The sequence below is a fragment of the Miscanthus floridulus genome, chromosome 6 (genome assembly GCF_019320115.1).
Source record: "Miscanthus floridulus cultivar M001 chromosome 6, ASM1932011v1, whole genome shotgun sequence".
In the NCBI taxonomy this organism is placed as follows: domain Eukaryota; kingdom Viridiplantae; phylum Streptophyta; class Magnoliopsida; order Poales; family Poaceae; genus Miscanthus; species Miscanthus floridulus.
The window spans coordinates 81,254,482-81,268,481 of NC_089585.1; the positions used below are offsets into that span (position 1 = coordinate 81,254,482).

Genomic DNA, 14,000 nt, shown 5'->3' on the forward strand with positions numbered 1-14,000 from the left:
AAATCAACTAGCTATCTAATAACTATATCTATGTACCTATGTCACTAGCTATCTAACTATATCTATCTCACTAACTAAATCAACTACCCACATCATCAAATTTACTAGAAACTACCAAATAATCAAAGTAGCATTACAATTCAAACTAACTAAGTACCTACATTGCATATTAAAAAATTTTACCTGTCCAAGTCAATGCAACGAATAGAGCACGCGACGTAGGAGGCGAAAAGAGCTCTAGCGGTTGTTGCGGCCTTGCAGCAGGACACCAGCCCCTCCCCTACGGGCGAGGAGGGGCAGGCTCGCGGACGCCGGAGCAGGGGCCGTGGTGGTGGCCAGGCAAAGCAGGCCGGAGATGCAACGCGGATGTGGACGTCGGGACCGGAGCAAGACGGGGGCGCGGAGGACGGGATCGACGGCGAGGTCGTGCCGCGCTGGGAGCAGGGGTCGTGTCGTGGCCGGGGTCCTAGGAGGGAGCAGCTATGCGAGCGGCGGACGCGGCGAGCCAGGACGGACGAGGCGCCGCAAGCGGGCTAGGGCCGGCGCGAGCGTAGGCTGGGAGGGGCGGCGCGCGGGACGGCCGGGGCTCCGTGCGGCGAAGCGGCGTGAGAGGGCTGGGGCCGCGGGCGGTCGACACGGCGGGGGCCGGCGAGGGCGCGGGATGGGAGGGGTGGCGCGCGGCCGGCGTGGGACGACCGAGGCTCCGCGCTGTGAAGCGGCACGAGTAGGCTGGGGCCACGGGCGGCCGGCATGATGTGGCCCAGGAGGGGTGGCGCGCGGCGGGCGCGGGACGGCCGGGGCTCCGTGCGGTGGCGGGCATGGCAGTGCAGCAGCGGTGGCAACGCCCTGGCTCAGGAGTGGTAGAGAGAGAGGAAGGGACAAAGGAAGGGAGTTAAGACAGGGTACGACGCCAATGATCTTGGCGTCAAGCTCGGCACCAAGATCTACAGCGCTAAGGTGGCTGTCAAGTCACCGCCACGTCTGCGTCGATGCATATGTCAGCCCAAGACCTAGGCGCCAAAATATTTGGCGCCGAGACATGTAAACTCGGCGCCACCAACGATAGCGCCAAGATAAGGGTCCAGATTTTGAAAGAATACCTCTAAGGGTATATTTGTGAAAAACTTTAAAAAAAAGCCAAAAAAATAAAAAATTCGGGAAAGGCGTCGCGTGCCTTAGATGGCCCCAATCATGCATGGTCGTCCTCCAATTTTTATATCCCCCATCCAACTAAATCACAGTGTTGGTTTTCAAATAGGAGCAGTGGTTAGTTTATAATTTGCCATCCTCAAGCTCTAATGAAAAGGCCGCGTGATAAAAGTACCGATTGAGGGATGTTAGGGCGTTAGCCAGCCGCCCACTAGACACTATCATCGTCACATTCTCTCCACTACTCTTTGCGACACATGCTCCGATGTTAGGGCGTTAGCCAGCCGCCCACGAGACACTATCATCGTCACATTCTCTCCGCTACTCTTTGCGACACATGCTCCTAGCCTTCCATGCATGGAAAAACGATGCGATTGCTTGAGCTCTATTTAATATTATTGTACTCTACATGTTAACTCTTTTTTGTCTTTGAAATAGGCACAATCTGGTGTACGTTTGTTCTGGGAAAATGTAGCATGCAAATATGTTACGTAATAACTTGTTATACAACCAGACTAAAAAGGTCCTTTAGTCAAGGTTGGTAACACTAATCGAAACTAAAAAATCTACATTAGTCTGAGGTTGGTGTTATCAACCAGGACTAAAGTGTCAAGCTCTTAAGTCCGAGATGCATTGGTAACAAAAACGTGGACTAATGTAGACCCTTTAGTCCGGTTTGGTGTTACCAACACCAAACCGGGACTAAAGGTCCCCCAACGCCAAGAAACTTGGACCCGAGACTAATGCTTAAATTAGTCGCGGGACCAATTCTAGCCGAGACTAATGTGCTGAACCGAGGTTCTGTTCTCTACTGGCGATATTATGTAATAATTTGTTACGCAACACACTTATTACTTTCTAATATCTGCTGGTGATTGTTGGAGGCTGTGTGGGTAGGCCAGTTGACAACGCAAATGCAGCACGTACACAACAACCAATGTAGAGAGAGAGAGGAACCCTAGTCCTGCCAATCCGATGTTTACAAACACACCAGCACACATAAAGGTAGCAATGCCTTTTGGTAGGCGCATCTCGATCGATCGCGAGCTCGAGGGAGCCGGTCAGCCGGAGGCGGCGGTGGAAAGAACTCGGCAGAAAGAAGGTTTGCAGCCAACCCAGAACCCACCGGTCACCGGTGGGCGGTGCGTCGCTGCGCCGATTCGCTTCGGGGAAATTAATAAGCCGCGACCACGAGCAAGCAACAAGCGCGGACGTGGAGGCCACCGGCCACGAGCCGTGGTGGTGGTCGCGCGTGTCAGCGTGTGCATGCAACAATGTGCATTCCATCCTCGTGTTGTAAACGTAACGTCTAACGTAGTGTCTGCTGGGCAAAATATTTCGCTCACCAACCGGCCGGCCAGGAGGCAGGAGCTTTTTGCACGATAGCTAGCTGGCTACTTCCTCCGTCCCGTTAAGTTTGTCGCTGAAGGAATGAGCGTGCATACCAAGACGAGAGAAGAAAGGCTAGCAAATCGTACGTGTTCGACAGATTCCAAGTTTTATGCTACAACATGCCTTCATTAAATGCTTACATCATGTCAATGCTACAAATACATTCACCATATCAAAACTAGCCACGCCACTAGTACAATAGTATTCACCGATTAAACAAATGGGCATAAATCGGCAAACAGTGAAAAGTAGCTGGGTCTCTGTTGCTTTGCTTTCCTAGGTGTGGGCCCCTCGTTAGCTAGAACGACAATCTCGGTGGGACAACAGCCGAGTGCTTCAGCGACAAACTTAACGGGACAGAGAGAGGGCGCTGGCTAGCCAGGAGGCACCACCACTCCGCAAAGATCAAACCCCAAGAAATCCGAGCACATCAAGTGGTCAGAGCCCATCAGTGTCAGTGTCAGTGTCAGTGTCAGTGTCGTCGCAGCTAGCAAAGGGAGATTCCCTTTCCCGCTCCATTCTCATCCAACGGCACGCCGGTTCTTCCCGTTGCTCACTTTTTCTCCCACCAAACTAGTGGTATAACGCCACTCATGACTCATCGAGTCGTGAGTCATCGCTCATAGGCTCTATAGCCTATGTATGGGCCAAGGCCTCTTTACCCTGACTGACACGATTCATTGTGCTAAAAGAAGAGAACACGTGCGTGCGTGTGTGTATATATTCTTTTTGTCGAACACACGTATACATTGATACTAGTAAGTACCCCGCGAGTTACCGCGGGGTAATCCAAGAACCACAATTGGGTGTTGATTGTGAAATGTTAAATGACGTTTTTAAATTTCAGATAATGTATAAAATCATCAATCAAATAGCTAATATACACACTTTCATATAAAATATCTTGCAATGTGGCTTTCTGAAATTATATTTTGGAATGTCACTTTGTAATTTGATATAATTGTTAGAGCTGAGATCATGGCAAGGTGGTAACATGGTTAAGTGAAGTCATGAATAATTCTTTCATGCACCATGACATATGAATATATAATTAGGTGGGACACAAAGTAGATATGCTAAGGCTATCTCCAACAGTTAAAACGCAAATAGCAGACCTATTTCTTCATTTGGGTCACGCAACACGGAAGGGTCACGCACCCAAACACTCCCGTCTCCAACAGCCAACGCATCAACGCCCAGCCAGACTCGCGGCGCGCGTCCTCACCCTGCGGCGCTTGCGGAGGCGGTGGCCGCTGCCGGCGTCGTGCATCCTCCACCGCCACCACCGACTCCACCACGTCACCGACGCCGCCGCTGCTCCCCCTCGACGCGACCCCGCCGGGCGAGGCCTCCCGGCGCGGGCAGGAGAGGCCGCCCCATCACGGTTCCGGATGGCGCCCCAACGAGTCCCCACTCCGGCGGCAGGTGCGAGGCCTCCCGGCTCGGATCCGGCGAGGTCCTACTCCGGCGGCAGGCGGGCGAGGCCGCCCTGGCGCGGTTCTGGTGGCGCCCCACTCCGGCGGTAGGCGGGCGAGGCCTCCGGCGCGGATCCGGCGAGGAACCTCCTATCGCAGGCAGGAGAGGCCACCCCGGTGGTTCCGACGGGCGGTGGCTCCGGCCGGTACCGATCCGATCGGGTAGTGGCACTTCGTTCTGCTTCGCTGTTGTCACCTCATCTGCTCCACCCCGACGCCTGGTCCCACCACTACCGACCGCAAGAGTTTTGCGTCGTGGGGGAGAGACAACGCATCTTTGCGTTCCGGCGCAGCTCGTACCCAAAATAGGTGTTCTATTTGCATATGCCGTTGGAGACTGATTTTAGTACCAAAAACACTATGCAGTACCCAAAATACGTTTGGATCACGCTTTGGCTATTCCGTTGGAGACAGTCTAAGCTGTTGGCAGAAATCACTTAACATGCACATCATTCCCTATACAGCAGTATAGAAAAAAGTAGAACGTTTTGTGTGAAGCAACAATTTATCGCTAAGTTGCACTTCTTTGTTTCAATTAGTAGGACCGTTTAAGTATGGTTTACAGAAGAGGAGCTGCACCTAATGGTCATTGTCAGGGACTCAGGTGCTTAGTGCGAAGTATCACTGGAATCTCATGCGCCCACGTAAGACATCATGTAGATCACTTGCAAAGTATTCATAGCTTCGAGATGAAATATCACGAAATTTGAATGCCTCAATCACTATAGGAAAGAATAACCGAACAGTTAGAATGGTTGTATTAGGAAATAAAGAAATACAATTCCTATGGATGCAAAGAGATGAAGCAATGAATCTGGATGATGTCTTGCTTCAGGTGGCAATACTGTAGCAGGCATTGGACATAAAATAGATTGTACCAAGCCGAAGTATTGACGTGTGAAAGGATAAACAGACTCGGTGGTTCAGTGTCAATACTTAATTCGGCTTGGTAAGGTTTGGCAATTCAGTTGGCATGCTTGCAGAACTCCAATGTAAAAGATGAGAACACTATCGAACAGAACGCGGCAAAGCGTTTTCAAAATGGTGACCGAGCATGAATTTGAGGTGAAGCGATGCAGCAACCTCACTGAGTCCAGTTTCTTGTGGAATAACATAACGTTTAGTCAACCAATCACATCACAAATTGAACTAATCAAATAGTGGCCTATGCAAACTTAAATATAATATCTGATGAGTGCATACTCAGCTTGCTCTGAGTTGAGTCCATGTGGTAGTAGTGCCGGTTGGGCACCACAATGAAACCGAGCCCCCACACTGCTGTTTTTGTATCTGTAAACAAAACAACACATGGAGCGGCGTTAAAGCAAAATAAAATGCAAAAATATCTTCATGCGCTGTAATCGTTGGTACCTGAAAATCATCGTCTCAAAGAGCATAGGCACACATTATGGAGAAATGTGGGATAACATATATATGCTAATCGAGAAGAAAAGAGACTACTCACCTTAGGAAATTAGGAGGAAGAAGAAATTTGCGGGCATAGGAACACTGCTCTACGTGATCTGCTGTAACGCGCAAAGTGAGAATAGGCATTATAGCCAAACCAATTGAGTAAGCAAATATACTGTACACCTAGCATCTGTCTTCTTTCATCCAGGAACTTTATTCTAAGCACAAAAGACATCAAGAGGTGGTTGGGAGAACATAGCAGAATTAAAACTCTAATCACCAATTCACCATTCAATAGAACAATTATAAGGATATGTGTTCTATGTACTGGCAATACTTAGTTCACATAGAAGGGAAACTGTTTTTGAGTCTTTGAGAAATACTGTATGCTTTACTGGTAACCAATGCAGAACACAAAGGTTTAACCGAAAGTGTCATTAAGAAAAAAATAGCACATATATGCTCATGGAGTAGAAAAGAGACTACTCACCTTAGGGAATTAGGAGGAAGAAGAAATTTGCGGGCGTAGGAACCGTGCTCTATTTTTTCGTGATCTGCTGTAATGCACGAAGTGAGAATAGGCACTATAGCCAAACCAATTGAAAAAGTAAATATACTGTACACCTAGCAAGAAGACCACAAATTATGATGCAACCCTGGAAGCAACAATGGACGTAGGCTATGGAAACAAACCTGGGTCATCACGTCGTCCATCAGACTGAGGGAAAGGAGGATGAGTGACTGGTCTTCTATGGCGCACGAAGGACGTGGGCTTCTTCCACTTTCTGCAAAGGAGAACCTCCCTGATGGGTAAGGTAGATCTAGTTGTATCCAGGGGCGGATCTAAGTGGGGCCTGGGGGCTCCAGCCCGCCCCCCCCCCCCCCCCCCCCCCCCCCCCCCCCCTCTGCAGCTGATGTATCAATGGAAATACGGGGAGGGTGAGAGAGAAGAAGAGGTGGAGGAGAGAGAGAGAGAGAGAGAGGGGAGGAAGAAGAGACCAGCTAGCCGCCACCGGTTGTATCGAACAACGTTCTACACGAAGGAGATGCAAAGAAGGTGAAGGAGGACAATTGCGTGAGCTAACCTGGGCGAGCCGTCGGCTGCGGCCGTGACGCGCGCGACGCCTCCGGCTAGGGCGGCGCCTGCCGTGGGGCCCTCTGGCGTGCAGCCACCAAGGAGCCCCCGCCTCCCCCATGGACCTGTTGGCTGTGGCTGGGGCCTAGCAACCCGGCGCAGGGCAGCAGGGTTGGCCGGAGACCGGAGTTGCAGCCGGAGCAGGCGGCGTGGAGCATATGAAGAAGGCAAGGCCGGAGTTGCAGCCGGAGCAGCGGGCGTGGACGCCGTGACACTGTGCTGGGACTCGGGAGCGGTAGAAGAGGATAGCGATGGGAAGGACAAGCGTACGGGCGATAGAATGGAGACGATGTGGCGGCATAGGAGAAGGGAAATTGGTATACATACAGAAATAAGGGCAAAGATAGATTCGACCTCTTAATTTTTACTATAATCAACAACTTACCATCCGTTGCACCCATATCATACATCATACACGAAAGTAATAAGGTTAGTTACAACGTATTTAGTTTGCATCATGAAGCCACTCGGAATTTATCCAAACCTAATACCGGACCTAGCTCTGGCATTTGGTTCGCTCATGTAATATTGTAAACAACATATCATATATTGGTCCTTTTTTTTTCTCGAACAGACATATATTGGTCTTCGACTCTTGTTTTTTTTATTATAAACAACAACGTACCATCCAGTTTCGTCCATTTCATGCATGAATGTTGTTGTTGTTATTGTTATTATTATAGTGCAACAAAAATGGAGAGAAAATGAGCACATCTGCCTCTATACCATAAAACCTCTGGCTACTGATGCTAATTGATTGAATCAAGTAGGAGTAATAGAGTGTATGTCCTACTCATTGACGACAAATCGACGAGCACCACTTTAACCAAGTGGACTGATGCAGAAAATCTAGCATCATAATGCCTAAGTAATATGTGCTGCACTGGAACTTTTTGGTAAACTTGTTAAGTAACTAAAGAAGAAATATATATAAGTGGTATTTTCATAGAGATACATTGGGCGGAAAAACCAAATTCGAAAGCCACATAATTGTCATTGAACAAATCATACAACTCGTTACTCCCTCCATCAACTTCTAGAATTGTCTTAACTCAAATAATTCTAAATTTCATCACATTTATAGAAAAACAGTATATTTAAGACATCAAATAAGCACACTATTATGGAAAAATATCTAATGCTATATCATATTATATTAATTTAGTGTCATAAATGGTGATACTTTTTTCTATAAATTCGGCTAAACTGAAAAATGAATTTAGACAACTTTATTTGAAAGTTGTTGTTTTTTTTTTTGACTGAGGCAGTACTATCTATAAAAACGGCATCACGTAGGAGTACTATTCATCATAAACTTGTTGTGTCATCCGTCTTCGTGCTGTAAGCCTGTAAGAGCATGGTATGAGGAAATGGGTTAGTAATAGCCTAATCAATCATAGCGATTCAAAGGTGGGTCCTAGTGAGGCCCATTTTTTCTAACCCCGGCGACAATCCAGCTCGGATGTCAACCATCCAGTCGTCAGTCGTCATCATTCACCATTTTTTTTTCTCGAATACGCAAAAGCTTTATGTATCATTGTATTAAGTAGAAGAATTTAGGCAAACATACAACATGCTTGTATCGAGCGCCGTAGGAGGTCAACCTAACACAGTCGTAGCCGGACCGTCCTAGCAAGAGACCTCTAGACTCGATATTATATTAAAGGAAGCAACCAATACCTATACCTGCACAATGGTGCGACCTAGGAGGTGGCCTTGCGTCTTCGTGACTGCCTGGACACAGCCGGGAAGAGCTCGTCAAGCGCTTCGGCCTTGGACGCAGTCAGGTCGTCGCCGAAGAGCTTCTCATAGGCCTCCAGCTCCAACACGGATGGCGCTGAAGGATCCTTAGTGAAGCTCATGCGCTGCATGATCAACACCTCACCTCGCTTGGAAGCAGGTACTCGAGAGAGGGGCTGAGCCTCCAACCGCCTGCTCCGCCGCGGTATCATTGGCTTACCAGGAAGCTGCATTGGAGGATTACGAATCAGTGGAGAGTCCCTCTTACGCGCCTACTTCGTTGATAAAGCTATCGATGCAGCGTTTGACGGAGTCGTCGTTGTCCTCAGCCGGGTGGGTATCCACCAGCGGTGAGCTGGGAGGGTGTGAGTCCACCGCCCCATGAATGGGGCGTGGAGGTGGTGTCTGCAACACACCGGACGCCACTGCCGCTGTCCTCCAGCTGGATGGCCGTCACTACCGGGGCCTGATCTTGTGGTTGGGGGACCACCGGTGGAATGAGGCCAACGCGCAGACCGTGGAAATGCGACACGCAGTGACGAAGACACAGATACCGATCAACGGCTGGGACCATATACCGCCAAAGCCATCCATGGCGGTGGGCCGGTGGCGCTGGGATGTGCCGCTCTAGTGCTGCCACCATGCAAGCAGAGCCACAGATTTTGCAGTGGAAACTTGCAGGCAACTACAGAGTGATAGGCGGCAGCTCTCCTCAAAAGTGGAAACAACCCAGGGGACGTTTCTGGAGTTTGCAATAATTCTGAAAATACTCACATTTTTTCTGGTGTGAGTTACTATTTTATTTTTATTTTTTCTAAAAAGAGTCCTTATATATAGAACTCAAGTGATTCAAGTAGTCCAGCCACTCGTGCGATGTGGTGGCTAAAATCTCATAAATTTACAAGTGAGAACAAATCATGTGATTTGAGTGCCTTTCTCACTCGGATGGTATGATTGTTTAAATCGCATGGTTTATATATATGATAGGAGTAAATCATGTGACTTCAAAGGACTCCATCGCACGAATTAGATTAGCCAAGATAGACATAGGCCAATTTTATATAATCTTTAGTTATACAAATTCTACCTAGGAATTACACCAAAATAATCACTGTGACTTCAATGTGAGTATAGTGTAAATTCAGTATAAATTGATAGTAACTAAAATTGGGAGGTGTGGGAGGGAAGAATTCCACCTGAATCTTAGTTCCTTTCATGCATGCAATTTAGGAAGAAGAAAGAGAGAAGAAAAAAAATCACGTCAACCGAGCTTGATGTATATATAGCAAAACTAAATAGATTTTATATACTGAAACAAAACAACATATGTAGGCCCTATTCGGCTTACCCCATATTCGGCTTGTTCAGCTTTTTTTTCAGCCGGAACAGTATTTTTCTCTTACAATAATTCAGCCAGAAACCGTGTTTTTCAGTCAGTTTCAGCAAAGTTTCAGACCAACGAACGGGGCCGTAGATGGCAAATAATCAAAGTAACAAAAATATAGAATTATTTTATGGATTGCAAAATAACAGAACTACTTAGCCCTTCAATTAACCAAACATATCAACATAGAAAAACAATCTCCTCGCCAGCGGATGATGGTCACGTTGTCAGCGTATGTAACATTGATACTCGCCAGGTGTGGTGCCCCGGCCCTGAAGCTCCCCGCGACACAATTACGACTTATTTGCTTGCTGATCTAAGTTGGGGCTTGTTTGTTTACTGACCTAGAATATGCCTGGCCCAAGCAGCATTCTCAGGCATTGAACCAACACGGCTAATTAAGGATGGATCAAGCTGCCTGTCCAGCAGCCCCAGGCCAGGGCAGCAACCAAACACCCCTTTGGTGCTGAGCCGCCGAGCGAAGGAAAAGAAAATCGCGTGGCCGAAACAAATAAATTACTCAGCAATATATGTATAGCTTTAGTGTAAAAGGATTGTTCCCTACATGAGCGAAAATATAATTTGCAGGTTTTCAAGGTCAATTCACATAACTTCTCAGGTTTCTTCCGTGTGTTTTTTTTTTTATAAAAAAAAAAAACAGGTGCAGTGGGCCACATATAGGGCATGTTCGGTAGCTTATATGCTATTTATGGTCAAAATAAGTTGAAATTTTTTTGCAACTTATTTCGGCCATGCTCGTTCCCGTTCGGTTCCTATTTTCTACTAACCGATCGAGCACCATCAATTCCATAACCATGAGTGGATTCCTTAGCCCTGGCACTCTCAGTCTCAGGTCAACATCTGTGGGAGTCTAAAGTGACAGTATACAAACATCGTAAAGGGAGTTGGCCAGCGAGGCCTCGCCAGTTCGGTTCCTATTTTCTACTAATAATAATGCACTTCCGCTACCCAACACACAACGAGGCTTTCTGACTTGTGCTTGTTCATTCTGCCCTGCCCGCTGGCCGCCACCCAAAAGAAACCATGTCCGTACGCATGGAAATTACTTGAAAACTTCGGAGATTAACGTGACGCCGGTTTTTCTACACTCGCAAGCCATGGCCTCCCTCCCTTTGGTGGACAACGCAGAGGCTAACCACATATTTTAGTACTAACTTGAGTACTTGACTGACTCATCAATCACTTCACAGTTCACACAACGAACCAACTGGTCCTGGCAACTGGCGTCCACAAAACCCAGCTCGAGACCCAGCACAAGATCCTCCCGGCGGCGTTTCGAGCAAGAGAACTGTCTAAAAGTTCAGCGAGCGAGAGAGAGAGGGTGATCTGAGCACCGATCGGCGAGAGGCACGGTGCGGTCACCGGCCGGCCAGCCAGCCATGGCGACCTACGACAAGGCGATCGAGTCGTACAAGAAGGCGGTGACGACGGCGGCGTCGCTGGCGGCGTCGGCGATGCTGGTGCGCGGCGTGGTGAACGAGCTGGTCCCCTACGAGGTGCGGGAGTTCCTCTTCTCCGGGCTGGGCTACCTGCGGTCGCGCATGTCGTCGCAGCACACGGTGGTGATCGAGGAGACGGAAGGGTGGGCGAGCAACCAGCTGTACGACGCGGCGCGCACGTACCTGGCGACGCGGATCAACACCGACATGCAGCGCCTCCGCGTGAGCCGCGTCGACGAGGGCAAGAGCCTCATGTTCAGCATGGAGGAAGGCGAGGAGATGGCCGACGTCCACGACGGCGCCGAGTTCAGGTGGCGCCTCGTCTGCCGCGACGGCGCCGGAGCCGGCGGCGGCGGCGGAGGCGGCCACGCCCGCGGCGGCGGCGGCGGCGGCGGCAACTACCGCGTCGAGGTCCGCTCCTTCGAGATGAGCTTCCACAGGCGGCACAAGGAGAAGGCCATCGCGTCCTACCTCCCGCACATCCTCGCGGAGGCCAAGAAGATCAAGGACAAGGACAGGACGCTCAAGATCTACATGAACGAGGGCGAGTCCTGGTTCGCCATCGACCTCCACCACCCCTCCACCTTCACCACGCTCGCCATGGACCGCGAGATGAAGCGGTCGGTCATGGACGACCTCGAGAGGTTCGTCAGGAGGAAGGAGTACTACAAGCGGATCGGCAAGGCCTGGAAGCGCGGGTACCTGCTCTATGGCCCGCCTGGGACCGGCAAGTCCAGCCTCATTGCGGCCATGGCCAACTACCTCAAGTTTGACGTCTATGATCTCGAGCTGACCGAGGTGAACTGGAATTCCACGCTGCGGAGGCTGCTCATCGGGATGACCAACCGCTCCATCCTCGTCATCGAGGACATCGACTGCTCCGTCGATCTGCAGCAACGTGCAGCAGAGGAAGGTCAGGATGGTGGTACAAAATCCAGTCCTTCTCCTTCAGAGGACAAGGTAACAAACAAATCCTGCCCTGTCTTTTGGTTCCTTGACTAACTTTCTTTTGCCGTGCTCATGTGGCTTTAATTTGGGCAATTTGCAAAACAGGTGACACTATCTGGGCTGCTCAACTTCGTGGATGGCCTCTGGTCAACAAGTGGGGAGGAGAGGATCATTATCTTCACAACGAACTACAAGGAGCGGCTCGACCCAGCGCTTCTTCGGCCAGGCAGGATGGACATGCACATCCACATGGGGTACTGCTGCCCAGAGTCCTTCAGAATCCTGGCCTCCAACTACCACTCCATCACCGACCACGACACGTACCCTGAGATAGAAGCACTAATCAAGGAGGTGATGGTGACTCCAGCAGAGGTCGCTGAAGTGCTTATGAGGAACGACGACACCGACATCGCGCTCGAGGGCCTTATTCGGTTCCTCAAGGGAAAGAAGGGTGATGCCAAGAACAGCCAAGGTGAAAACGTGGAGCATGTGACCAAAGAGGACGAGAAAGAGATGATGCCGACCAAAAAAGATGACCCCCCAGTCGATCAAAATCTCAATGATGCAGGCAAACAATGACGCCAAAGTAGTGTGCATATCAACTCTTTGTTCGCTTTTCTTATAATCCGTCCTTTTTAGCTTGTTTTTTCAGCCGGAACAGTATTTTTTCTCTCACAACAAATCAGCAGAAACAGTGTTTCGGCTTGTTCTTTCAGCGAAGCGAACAGGGCCAAATGTTAGTACCACATCAGTAGTGCCACAATAACCTGCTGAAAATGTATCGTTTTGATATTAATAAGAGGTCATTGTTTTGGAGCTGCAGAGTACTCTGGTATTATGATCCTCTGTTTCTTTCATAAAACCATATGTATCACACTGTATGTAAGTACATATAGGGTGTGTTTGGTTCACTTTCTCCACCAAGCCGGGGCTTTTATATTTTTATCATTATTAAGATTGACGCTCATTCGATTATCAGTCTTAGAATGGCACCTACAACTTTACCAGATGAGAGAAGTTTGAGTTCTTGTGTCAAGCTAGCGAAGCGAACGGGGCTCATGTTGACTGGGCGCCAACGTGTCAAGCTGACGTGGCTTGCCACATACGCAAATGTGGTAAATTAAGAACTCAAACTTCTCTCATCTGGTAAAGTTGTAAGTGCCATACTAAGAGTGATAATCGGATGAGCACCAATCTTAATAATGGTAAAAATGTAAAAGCCCCAAAATAACCCAGGCTAGCTCTAGCAAGCCTTAACTAATGCAACCAGCACTTGTTGTTGGTCTGTTCTAGACAAGCCTGGCTTGGCAAGATCGTGTTTGGTTGCCAGACTAGTTCGGGTGCATTCACCGCTTCTTTGCTAAGGTGAGCTCACCTCCATCTTCTTTGGTTTGGCAATGGTGGGGAAGAAAGATTCGCTGGCGGAGGAGGCCGATTCGGCGGAGGAGGAGGCCGATTCGACGACGAAGGAAGTAGATTCAGCGGCGTCTCTCCAGATCCCGCCCGAGGAGCACTGGCCCCTCACCTTGCCCGTCTCCTACAGATCCCGCCCGAGGACGCCGAGGAGCTAGCCGGCACGTGGATTGGATCCCGTGCGGACGCTAAGGAGCTGCGCGGTGGGGAGGCCTGGAGGTGACGCCCGCTACCAAGGGGCCTCGCGTGCACCGCCGCGGGCGCTCGGGGAGCCGCATGGGCGCCGCATGGATCCGTGCGAGAGCTCCTCCTCTTCGGACGCGGTGCTCCTCCGGTGCAAGGTGAAGCCTGGGGTAGCGACGGCGGCGCTCCGCTGGGCACGACGAGGCGGCGACGCTCCACCGAGGCGGCATCCAAGCTCCTCGGTGACGCGACTGCGAGCACGGTGGGGAGGTGAAGCGACTGCGAGCGCGGTGGGTAGGTGGGCGGCGGCG

The 14,000-nt window shown here is 49.8% G+C and overlaps 2 protein-coding genes and 1 long non-coding RNA gene across 5 annotated transcripts; 1 reads left to right on the forward strand and 2 right to left on the reverse strand.

The window, feature by feature from the left end:
• Positions 1–466: 466 nt before the first annotated feature.
• On the reverse strand, positions 467–820 carry LOC136460751 (predicted GPI-anchored protein 58). Its single transcript, XM_066460332.1, has one exon. It carries the CDS (start codon positions 818–820, stop codon positions 467–469), a length of 354 nt encoding a protein of 117 aa, XP_066316429.1.
• A 3,617-nt stretch (positions 821–4,437) lies between these two features.
• LOC136458471 (uncharacterized) lies at positions 4,438–6,844 on the reverse strand. Of its 3 annotated transcripts, none has more exons than XR_010760008.1 (6): positions 6,512–6,844; positions 6,120–6,211; positions 5,917–5,980; positions 5,482–5,539; positions 5,225–5,306; positions 4,438–4,738 (listed from the first exon to the last, which is right to left on the reverse strand). It is a non-coding gene; the product is annotated as an uncharacterized lncRNA (long non-coding RNA). The 3 variants fall into 3 exon arrangements; XR_010760007.1 differs by having other exon boundaries at positions 5,220–5,306; XR_010760006.1 differs by having other exon boundaries at positions 4,438–5,306.
• A 3,897-nt stretch (positions 6,845–10,741) lies between these two features.
• LOC136456210 (AAA-ATPase At3g50940-like) lies at positions 10,742–12,874 on the forward strand. The gene is made up of 2 exons (XM_066455997.1): positions 10,742–12,105; positions 12,199–12,874. The coding sequence occupies exons 1-2, from the start codon at positions 11,086–11,088 to the stop codon at positions 12,670–12,672; spliced, it is 1,494 nt and encodes a 497-aa protein (XP_066312094.1). The 5' UTR covers positions 10,742–11,085; the 3' UTR covers positions 12,673–12,874.
• The last annotated feature ends 1,126 nt before the right edge of the window (positions 12,875–14,000 follow it).

What these genes read in the sequence shown, in the direction of transcription:
- LOC136460751 (XM_066460332.1), bottom strand. Translation starts at nt 820, where the DNA reads ATGCCCGCCACCGCACGGAGCCCCGGCCGTCCCGCGCCCGCCGCGCGC.
- LOC136456210 (XM_066455997.1), top strand. Translation starts at nt 11,086, where the DNA reads ATGGCGACCTACGACAAGGCGATCGAGTCGTACAAGAAGGCGGTGACG. An exon ending in CTTCTCCTTCAGAGGACAAG is followed by an intron (nt 12,106 to 12,198) that starts GTAACAAACAAA and finishes TTTGCAAAACAG; the next exon opens with GTGACACTATCTGGGCTGCT.